Below are 11,580 nucleotides of genomic sequence, written 5' to 3'. Positions count from 1 at the left end.
ACACAAGCGCTTAGAATGAGAAGGGGGTGAAGTTAGGGTAAGTATATCAATAGAGTTAAGTTAAAGCATGATTCTATTTTGCACCCATTACAGACACAAGCGCTTAGAATGAGAAGGGGGTGAAGTTAGGGTAAGTATGTCAATAGAGTTAAGTTAAAGCATGATTCTATTTTGCACCCATTACAGACACAAGCGCTTAGAATGAGAAGGGGGTGAAGTTAGGGTAAGTAAGTCAATAGAGTTAAGTTAAAGCGTGATTTTATTTTGCACCCATTACAGACACAAGTGCTTAGAATGAGAAGGGGGTGAAGTTAGGGTAAGTAAGTCAATAGAGTTAAGTTAAAGCATGATTCTATTTTGCACCCATTACAGACACAAGCGCTTAGAATGAGAAGGGGGTGAAGTTAGGGTAAGTATATCAATAGAGTTAAGTTAAAGCATGATTCTATTTTGCACCCATTACAGACACAAGTGCTTAGAATGAGAAGGGGGTGAAGTTAGGGTAAGTATATCAATAGAGTTAAGTTAAAGCGTGATTCTATTTTGCACCCATTACAGACACAAGCGCTTAGAATGAGAAGGGGGTGAAGTCAGGGTAGGAAAGTCAATAGAGTTAAGTTAAAGCGTGATTCTATTTTGCACCCATTACAGACACATGCGCTTAGAATGAGAAGGGGGTGAAGTCAGGGTAGGAAAGTCAATAGAGTTAAGTTAAAGCGTGATTCTATTTTGCACCCATTACAGACACGTGCGCTTAGAATGAGAAGGGGGTGAAGTCAGGGTAGGAAAGTCAATAGAGTTAAGTTAAAGCGTGATTCTATTTTGCACCCATTACAGACACAAGCGCTTAGAATGAGAAGGGGGTGAAGTTAGGGTAAGTATGTCAATAGAGTTAAGTTAAAGCGTGATTCTATTTTGCACCCATTACAGACACAAGCGCTTAGAATGAGAAGGGGGTGAAGTCAGGGTAGGAAAGTCAATAGAGTTAAGTTAAAGCGTGATTCTATTTTGCACCCATTACAGACACATGCGCTTAGAATGAGAAGGGGGTGAAGTCAGGGTAGGAAAGTCAATAGAGTTAAGTTAAAGCGTGATTCTATTTTGCACCCATTACAGACACGTGCGCTTAGAATGAGAAGGGGGTGAAGTCAGGGTAGGAAAGTCAATAGAGTTAAGTTAAAGCGTGATTCTATTTTGCACCCATTACAGACACAAGCGCTTAGAATGAGAAGGGGGTGAAGTTAGGGTAAGTATGTCAATAGAGTTAAGTTAAAGCATGATTCTATTTTGCACCCATTACAGACACAAGCGCTTAGAATGAGAAGGGGGTGAAGTTAGGGTAAGTATGTCAATAGAGTTAAGTTAAAGCGTGATTCTATTTTGCACCCATTACAGACACAAGCGCTTAGAATGAGAAGGGGGTGAAGTCAGGGTAGGAAAGTCAATAGAGTTAAGTTAAAGCGTGATTCTATTTTGCACCCATTACAGACACATGCGCTTAGAATGAGAAGGGGGTGAAGTCAGGGTAGGAAAGTCAATAGAGTTAAGTTAAAGCGTGATTCTATTTTGCACCCATTACAGACACAAGCGCTTAGAATGAGAAGGGGGTGAAGTTAGGGTAAGTATATCAATAGAGTTAAGTTAAAGCATGATTCTATTTTGCACCCATTACAGACACAAGCGCTTAGAATGAGAAGGGGGTGAAGTTAGGGTAAGTATGTCAATAGAGTTAAGTTAAAGCATGATTCTATTTTGCACCCATTACAGACACAAGCGCTTAGAATGAGAAGGGGGTGAAGTTAGGGTAAGTATGTCAATAGAGTTAAGTTAAAGCGTGATTCTATTTTGCACCCATTACAGACACAAGCGCTTAGAATGAGAAGGGGGTGAAGTCAGGGTAGGAAAGTCAATAGAGTTAAGTTAAAGCGTGATTCTATTTTGCACCCATTACAGACACATGCGCTTAGAATGAGAAGGGGGTGAAATCAGGGTAGGAAAGTCAATAGAGTTAAGTTAAAGCGTGATTCTATTTTGCACCCATTACAGACACAAGCGCTTAGAATGAGAAGGGGGTGAAGTTAGGGTAAGTATATCAATAGAGTTAAGTTAAAGCATGATTCTATTTTGCACCCATTACAGACACAAGCGCTTAGAATGAGAAGGGGGTGAAGTTAGGGTAAGTATATCAATAGAGTTAAGTTAAAGCATGATTCTATTTTGCACCCATTACAGACACAAGCGCTTAGAATGAGAAGGGGGTGAAGTTAGGGTAAGTATGTCAATAGAGTTAAGTTAAAGCATGATTCTATTTTGCACCCATTACAGACACAAGCGCTTAGAATGAGAAGGGGGTGAAGTTAGGGTAAGTAAGTCAATAGAGTTAAGTTAAAGCGTGATTCTATTTTGCACCCATTACAGACACAAGTGCTTAGAATGAGAAGGGGGTGAAGTTAGGGTAAGTAAGTCAATAGAGTTAAGTTAAAGCGTGATTCTATTTTGCACCTATTACAGACACAAGTGCTTAGAATGAGAAGGGGGTGAAGTTAGGGTAAGTAAGTCAATAGAGTTAAGTTAAAGCATGATTCTATTTTGCACCCATTACAGACACAAGTGCTTAGAATGAGAAGGGGGTGAAGTTAGGGTAAGTATATCAATAGAGTTAAGTTAAAGCATGATTCTATTTTGCACCCATTACAGACACAAGTGCTTAGAATGAGAAGGGGGTGAAGTTAGGGTAAGTATATCAATAGAGTTAAGTTAAAGCATGATTCTATTTTGCACCCATTACAGACACAAGTGCTTAGAATGAGAAGGGGGTGAAGTTAGGGTAAGTATATCAATAGAGTTAAGTTAAAGCATGATTCTATTTTGCACCCATTACAGACACAAGCGCTTAGAATGAGAAGGGGGTGAAGTTAGGGTAAGTATATCAATAGAGTTAAGTTAAAGCATGATTCTATTTTGCACCCATTACAGACACAAGCGCTTAGAATGAGAAGGGGGTGAAGTTAGGGTAAGTATGTCAATAGAGTTAAGTTAAAGCATGATTCTATTTTGCACCCATTACAGACACAAGCGCTTAGAATGAGAAGGGGGTGAAGTTAGGGTAAGTAAGTCAATAGAGTTAAGTTAAAAAGTGATTCTATTTTGCACCCATTACAGACACAAGTGCTTAGAATGAGAAGGGGGTGAAGTTAGGGTAAGTAAGTCAATAGAGTTAAGTTAAAGCGTGATTCTATTTTGCACCTATTACAGACACAAGTGCTTAGAATGAGAAGGGGGTGAAGTTAGGGTAAGTAAGTCAATAGAGTTAAGTTAAAGCATGATTCTATTTTGCACCCATTACAGACACAAGCGCTTAGAATGAGAAGGGGGTGAAGTTAGGGTAAGTATGTCAATAGAGTTAAGTTAAAGCATGATTCTATTTTGCACCCATTACAGACACAAGCGCTTAGAATGAGAAGGGGGTGAAGTTAGGGTAAGTAAGTCAATAGAGTTAAGTTAAAGCGTGATTCTATTTTGCACCCATTACAGACACAAGTGCTTAGAATGAGAAGGGGGTGAAGTTAGGGTAAGTATGTCAATAGAGTTAAGTTAAAGCATGATTCTATTTTGCACCCATTACAGACACAAGCGCTTAGAATGAGAAGGGGGTGAAGTTAGGGTAAGTATATCAATAGAGTTAAGTTAAAGCATGAATCTATTTTGCACCCATTACAGACACAAGCGCTTAGAATGAGAAGGGGGTGAAGTTAGGGTAAGTAAGTCAATAGAGTTAAGTTAAAGCGTGATTCTATTTTGCACCCATTACAGAGACGTGCACTTAGAACAAGAAGGGGGTGAAGTCAGGGTAGGGAAGTCAATAGAGTCAAATTAAAGTGTGATTCTACTTTCCTGTTTAAACAAATGTTTAAGTAACCATTCCTCTTGGTGCTGGGTTTTGGGGGTCGTCTGGGCTGGAAGATTCTGAATGATAAAAGTTTGGCAGAAAATGACCATTCACCTCCTGGGTTTTTATCAGTCATCCGACCCGGAGCTTTCTGAGTGGCAGTTGTTCCATCTTTAATTGCCATGCTCCCACTCTGCGAGCCCTTGCCCCCTCATTCAGTCTTTCAGTCGCGCTCTCGTCGCCCCTGTCTGGCATTGCACCTTCATGTTGTTTGGATTCCAGCAGTAATCTCAGCTCCTTGATGTCGAGAGGGAGGTAATGGGATGACCGCACTCTCGGTGGGGAGGGATGACCCCCCAAGAAAAGTGGGTGCTGGTGATTGATTCAAGGACACCCGATTGAGAAAGTGCAGTTGGTTCGCGGCGGGAAGAGGGTCAGTCCCCGAGTCTCCAGCCTCAATGAGCGAAACTCCATGGAACAGGGTTCGCTGCGACCTCTAACGACGCAAGGCTTCTTTCTGCAAACCGGATTGTGTGTGTTTCCTGCTTTTAATTGTGGGAACACCCCCTCCCTCCCCCCCCCCCCCCCAAATTTAATGGGGGGGACGTTTTCCTCGCTTGCCTTGGTGAAGGTTGCATTGGGGGTCTTTTTTTAAATAATTGCTCCTTCCAAACACAGGGTCAGGGGATCCGGGGGACGGACCGATCGCCGCCGCGCTGGGCGAGTCGCTGGGCGGAGGACGGGAGAGGAACGGCCAGCATGGGCCGGCGGCTGGCGCCCCTCCTGCTCCAGCTCCTGCTCCTGTGCTGCGCCGTGCTCTGGGTGAGCGAGCTGGCCATCTACACCGCGGTGCTGCTGCGCTGTCGCTGGCCCCTGCTCCCCGCTGCAGCGCCCGGTGGGCAGGAGGGACCCTCGGCGCCGGTGCTCAGAGCTTTGTTCCTGGCCGATCCCCATCTCCTGGGGGCCCTCAGGGGCCACTGGCTGGACAAGCTGAGAAGGTGAGAGACCGCTTCGTTATCCCCACTGCTAAACTTCGCCAGAAGTTGTGGTTTCAACAAAAAAAAAAATCGACGTGGCCGGACATTTCTTGGGATCAATTTCGAGGAGTTGACAGTATTTTTTTCCCTCTCATTGGCAAACCTAGGCGATGAGACCAGGTGAAAGGCGTCTTGGACCGAAATGCATGTATCCAGCAGTTTGCATGGTAGAGCAATGTTAAAAGTTTCAGACTGGAGCCTAAACCACCATCCCACTCTGATCTGCCACTGCAGGCTGGGGAAGACCCATTGTAGGGCACTGCCAGTGACCCCAGAGGAAAGGATTGGCTTGAAGACACAGAAGAACCTTGCTGGCCTGGATCCCAGGATGGGAAAGGTGGCAAGGGGTGAAGTGGCTCCACTTTTATGGCCCAGGACCACTTGGGGTGGGGGGGGGGGTCATTAGGTCTGAGTCATCTCTGGGCAGGACAGCTCCATACCCATTACCCGTTTGCATCCTCCCCTCAGTCCTCCTGCAGTGGACCAAGTTAGTTGGGGGGGGGGGTCTTCCAGTTTATGGTCGAGAAAAGCCTCTCGGTTTCACAGCCTCCGTCTTCTGTGCTGATTGCATCACCTTCATCGAGGCATGCACTAAATCGAGGCGGGCACCCGAACACGAGGTTCTCCGAGCATTGTCTTTTTATTTCAGCCACTGTGTCTGCAGACCTTTGTGCTTTGCTGGCGTCGACATGTGCAGGTTCCCTTGTGGATTTAGTCCAGGATTAGAAGACGAATCTTATCAATGGTGTCCACAAAGCGACTGGATTTGTTGGAAATAAATTTGATTCCACAAATGTTATATCGGGATAAATTTACTCTGGTAATGTGATCTGATCCACATCAAGTGGTCCACTGTGAATGGCTCTCAATACATGGGCCAGGCATACTATAAGGCCTGTAGTATAGGCAAGACAGGGTTTCCTTATTGTAAGCGTTTAAATCTGGTTCATCAAGTTGACAGGCTATATCATTTTAGGGGGTGGAGGTCCACGGTAGGACTTCTCTGTTGTGTTCCATGTACGGTTCCCAAATTTGTTCAAATACTGAGATGTTATTTCTTAAATTATATGTTATTTTTTCCAATCGAATACATTTATTCATTTCTATGTACCATTGCTGTATTCTCAGGCTATCTTCTAATTTCCAGGTTGACATAATTTTTTTTGCTACAGCTAAGGCTATCATAATAATTTTTTGTGCTTCATCCAATTTGAGGCCTAGTTCTTTACTTCTTATATTAGTTAGAAGAAAGATCTCTGGATTTTTTGGTTTGTTGCTTTTTGTGATTTTATTTAATACCCGATTTAGATCTTCCCAAAACTTTTCCACTTTCTCACATGCCCAAATTGCATGTACTGTTGTTCCCGTTTCCTTCTTACAGCGAAAACATCTGATACTGTTGGGTCCCATTTATTTAACTTTTGGGGCATGGTGTATAGCCTGTGTAACAAATTATATTGTATCATGCGTAACCTCGTGTTTATTGTATTTCTCATAATTCCGGAGCATAGCTTTTCCCATGTTTCATTCTTTATCTTTATGTTTAGATCTTGTTCCCATTTTTGTTTGGGTTTACAGCTTGTTTCCTCGTTCTCTTTCTCTTGCAGTTTGATGTACATGTTTGTTATAAATCTTCCAATTATCATTGTGTCTGTAATAACATTCAAAATTGCTTCCTTCTGGTAACCTCAGCCTGCTTCTCAATTTGTCCTTCAAGTAGGTTTTCAGTTGGTGGTATGCAAACATTGTACTGTGAGTTATACCATATTTGTCCTTCATTTGTTCAAAAGATAATAATTTATTTCCCGAAAAACAATTTTCTATTAATCCCTTTTCTCTCCCATTCTCTAAAGGAAAGGTTATCTATTGTGAAAGGGATTAGAACCATAGAACACCAACTTATTTCTTTTTCAATACATAATCAAAGTTTTTTGCATTGGAGATTTAAAGGTGTGAAAAATTTGGGACATTGTAAAGAGGGTAAATTTTTATCTTTTAATCAGATGAGGGACAGTTTTGGTATTGATAAGAACTCTTTGTTTCTCTATTATCAAATTCGATCTTTGGTAAGACGTATGTTTGGTAGAGATATGATTTTATCTGAAATGACGAAATTTGAGGCTTTTCTTATGAAGGTACCAGAGAAGGGTTATATTTCATTTATGTATCAAATATTACAGGATGGTATGGATAAAAAGGGTTGGGATAGATCTAAAGTAAATGGGAAACGGATACTGGTTTTATTTTTTCCGAAGATGATTGGTTAAATATCTGTTATGATAGTGTAACTAGATTGATAAATGCACATTATGCAATGATTAATTATAATTTTTTACATCAATTATACTTAACACCTGAAAAATTAAAAAAGTATGGTTTTCATGAATCAGATTTGTGTTTTTTTTAAAAACTTTATTTATTCATTCAAAGTACAGATAATAAGTAACATATATAACAATAAACCATAAACATGAACATTATATTTTATATATATATATTTATATATATAAAAGAAAGAGAGGAAAAAAAAGAACCCCCCCCCCACTTCAGCCAACTCTCCTAGGGAGAGCCATAAAGAGAAGAAAAAAATATTAAAGAAAAATTAAGCGTACATATTAAGATCTAATCAATGTTAATCAAAATGTAAATATTCTGAATATAACAACCACTTATTAATAAAAAAATTATAATTATCATGCGAAACATACGTAATTTTTTCCATTATTAAACACTATCTCATCTCATTATGCCATCTATTAATATCAATCATATTCGTATCTTTCCATATACTAGCAATATATTTTTTTGCTACAGATAAAGCTAAATATACAAAAGCAAGTTGAAACTTATCTAATCCCAAACCTTTCAGATGTTGCAAACTACCCAATAAAAATACTGTCGGGTCTAAAGGTATTTTAATCTTATACAGGTATTCTAGAAACAATTGAACTTTCTTCCAAAAAGATTGTGTGTATATATATATATATATATATATATATATAGATATCTATAGATAGATATATATACATGACCAAACTGCATGAAAAAAGTTCCAACAGAGTTACCACATCTAAAACATCTAAATCTGATTCATGAAAACCATACTTTTTTAGTTTTTCAGGTGTTAAGTGTAATTGATGTAAAAAATTATAATTAATCATTGCATAGCGTGGATTTATCAATCTAGTTACAGTATCATAACAAATATCTGACCAATCATCCTCGGAGAAAATAAAACCGATATCCACTTCCCATTTACCTTTGGATTTATCCCAACCCTTTTTATCCATACCATCCTGTAATATTTGATACATAGACGAAATATAACCCTTCTCTGGTGCCTTCATAAGAAAAGTCTCAAATTTAGTCATTTCAGGTAAAATCATATCTCTACCAAGCACATGTTTTACCAAAGATCGAATTTGATAATAAAGAAACAAAGAATTCTTATTACCAAAACTGTCCTTCATCTGATTAAAAGATAAAAATTTACCTTCCTTAAAACAATCTCCAAAATTTTCCACACCTTTAAATCTCCAAGATAATAAACTATTATACCTATTAATTTATTGGGTGGAATAAATACAATTAAGATGAATATTTTTCCGCATATACAACATTTATTTCAATTTATTCCGTATTTATTTGATAATATATTTTTTTTCGAGATTTGAATAAAATGGTTAGGGAGTTTTTATGGAGAGGTAAATTTTCAAGAGTAGCCTTGAATAAATTAACTTGGAAATATGAATTAGGGGGACTATGTTTACTACATTTTTGAAATTATTATGAAGCAGCCCAACTTAAATTTATTAGTTCATTGATGGATTTGGAATGGCCCCCTAGCTGGGCCAAAATTGAGATACATCAATTTTTGTTTAGATGGAATGTAAATTTGTTACAGCAACATAATGTGCCTATATTAAAACATTTAATGAAGTTATGGACAAAGAAAAAGAAAATGATAGGTTCTAAGGGTGAATTATCGGCCTTGACTTCGTTGTATAAAAATCAACTTATTTTTTTCTCAATATATAATCAGATTTGTGTTTTAGATGTGGTGATACAGTTGGAACTTTTTTTCATGCTGTTTGGTCATGTATACATATACAATCTTTTTGGAAGAACATTCAATCGTTTCTAGAATATCTGTATAAGATTAAAATAGTTTTAGATCCAACAGTATTTTTATTGGGTAGTTTGCAACCTCTGAAAGGCTTGGGATTAGATCAATTTCAACTTGCTTTTGTATATTTAGCTTTATCTGTAGCAAAAAAAATGTATTGCTAGTACGTGGAAAGATACAAATATGATTGATATTAATAGATGGCATAATGAGATGAGATATTGTTTAATAATGGAAAAAATTACATATGTTTCACGTGATAATTATAATTTTTTATTAATAAGTGGTTGTTATATTCAGAATATTTACATTGATTAGATCTTAATATGTATATTTAATTTTTCTTTAATATTTTTTCTTTCTTTATGGCTCTCCTTAGGAGAGTTGGCTGAGGGGGTGGGGTTCTTTTTTTTCCTATATATAAAAAATAATGTTCATGTTTATGGTTAATTGTTGTATATGCCATAGACCATTTGTTTTTTTGAACGAATAAAAAAAGTTTATTTATATAAAAAAAAGAACCATAGAACACTACAGCACAATAACAGGCCCTTCAACCCTTGTAGTCTGTGGCAAACTATTTTTCTGCCTGGTCCCAGTGACCTGCACCTGGGCCATACCTCTCCCATCCATGTACCTGTCCACATTTATCTTAAATGTGAAAATTGAGACCGCATTCACCACTTCAGTTGGCAGCTCATCCCACACTTGCACTCCACTCTGTGTGAAGTGGTTCCCTCTTATGTTCCTTTTGAACTTTACCCCCTTTTCCTCTTAACCCATGACCTCTATCTCACCTAATCTCAGTGTTGCATTTACTCCATTATTCTTCATAGTTTGCACGTGATGCAAATCGGTGGTGGTGTGATGGCATGCCAGATTGTCTATGGTTAGTTGATACCTGGAATGAGCTGCCAGAGCTGGTGGAATCTGATACACTCTCTCTGTTTGAGAGACATTTTGATGGGGCACAAATGGGCAAGGTGCAGACAAGTAGGATTAGTGCAGATGGCTGAAAGGTGGGTGGAAGGGCCTGTTTCTGAGTGGTGTGACTGACCATGAAAAAGGATCTCTTTGGCAGATAAGTCTATTGAAGATCTGCCAGGATGGTTCACGGGATGATGGGTTTGCCATCTGAGAAAAGGTTGAGTAGACCAGACCTGTATTCTCATTGGAGCCTGCAACATTTTTCTAGTGCTTGACCAAGTTGACACAGTGAATGCGTCCCCTGCCTTGAGCAGTTGAAGATTCAGTTAATTAAGAATCAGAATTTATTGCCCTGAACAAGTCACAAAATTCATTGTTTGGCAGCAACACAGTGCAAACATTTATATAAACCACCTTACAACAATAAATTATATATTTTTTAAAAAGTGGATGAAAAGTAAGGCAGTGTCTTTGGTTCATTGATTATTCAGGAATCTGGTGCCATTGAGTGCTCGTCTTTAGGCTCCTGAACCCTTTTCCTGATGGCAGCGGAGTGAAGAGGGCACGGCCTGGAAGGTGGGGGCCCTTGAGGATAGAGGCTGCTTTCTTAAGTTGATCTCAATGGAGTGAAGTCTGGTGTCTGATGTCAGAGGTAGAGTTACCAACCCTCTGGAGTTTTTTCTTTCCCTGAGCATTGGTGCCTCCATAACCAGGCAGTGATGCAACGAGACTGAAATGAGGAGAAATGTCTTCATTTCTTCCTAGAGGCTTGCGGAAACTCAGTTACTCAAAACAGATGGGTAATTTTTGAGATAAGGGATGAAAGATATGTAGGCAGTGCAGCAGAAACTGAACTGAGGTAGCCAAGGTCTTGAAGAATAGTGAAGCAGGCCAGAATATTCCTAATTATTATCATTTGTTCTGTGGCGAAGATGAGAAACTTGCACGTTAGTTTTAGTAGCTCCTTTTATCCCTGCTGATGTGGGTGGTGGTGAAGGAATTGGAAGAGAAGGGGTACTGGGAGGTTGATGGAAAATGTAACGAGCCCAGAGGACCCCAAAACCCAGCAGCATTAGATATTCTTCAAGACAAATGGTTACTTAAACAAAATTTGTTTTTAATTATCTTTAAACATGAAAACAGAATCACACTTTAACTTAACTAACCTAACTTAGTGCATGTGTGTGTAAGTTCAGAAAATTTCTTTGGTTCACAGTTCAATTTCATTTCTCATTCCTCCAAGTTCACCGTTGCAGGCAATTCTTTTTACTGTGCACAGAATTTAACATTTATAAAGTTCACTAGACTTTGGTGCTTGAAAGGTAAATGGTTACCGCTTTGGAAGGTTCTTGTTGGTTTTTAGAGATTTGTTGTTCTAGGACATTTATAAATGATGCACTTCCGTCAGCCCCTCCAGTGTCTTGCTGACGAAACTTGCCCTTTCAGGGTTCTCCAGATGATAACTCTTTCTTTCAGGTCACCACAGAGTTCCTTTTTGTTTCACTTATTCCAAGTGAAATATTAGACAGCCAGTCTTCTCTTGCATGAACCACAAGGGCTTTGACGAGGCCATCTTCCAAATGGGGCTTTCCACAAACTTC

The 11,580-nt window shown here is 39.1% G+C and overlaps 1 protein-coding gene across 1 annotated transcript in view; it reads left to right on the top strand.

Annotated features, from left to right (window-relative positions):
• The first annotated feature begins 4,456 nt into the window (after positions 1–4,456).
• Positions 4,457–11,580, top strand: part of mppe1 (metallophosphoesterase 1) — a 46,145-nt gene continuing 39,021 nt past the window's right edge. Inside the window, exon 1 of the mRNA XM_069922431.1 lies at positions 4,457–4,887. Within this exon, the coding sequence (XP_069778532.1) occupies positions 4,649–4,887 (239 nt within the window). The 5' untranslated portion in view covers positions 4,457–4,648. The remainder of the gene's footprint in view (positions 4,888–11,580) is intronic.

This window comes from Narcine bancroftii, chromosome 2, assembly GCF_036971445.1.
Source record: "Narcine bancroftii isolate sNarBan1 chromosome 2, sNarBan1.hap1, whole genome shotgun sequence".
In the NCBI taxonomy this organism is placed as follows: domain Eukaryota; kingdom Metazoa; phylum Chordata; class Chondrichthyes; order Torpediniformes; family Narcinidae; genus Narcine; species Narcine bancroftii.
The sequence above is the reverse complement of the archived record's forward strand: the minus strand, read 5'-3'. Positions and strand labels throughout refer to the sequence as shown.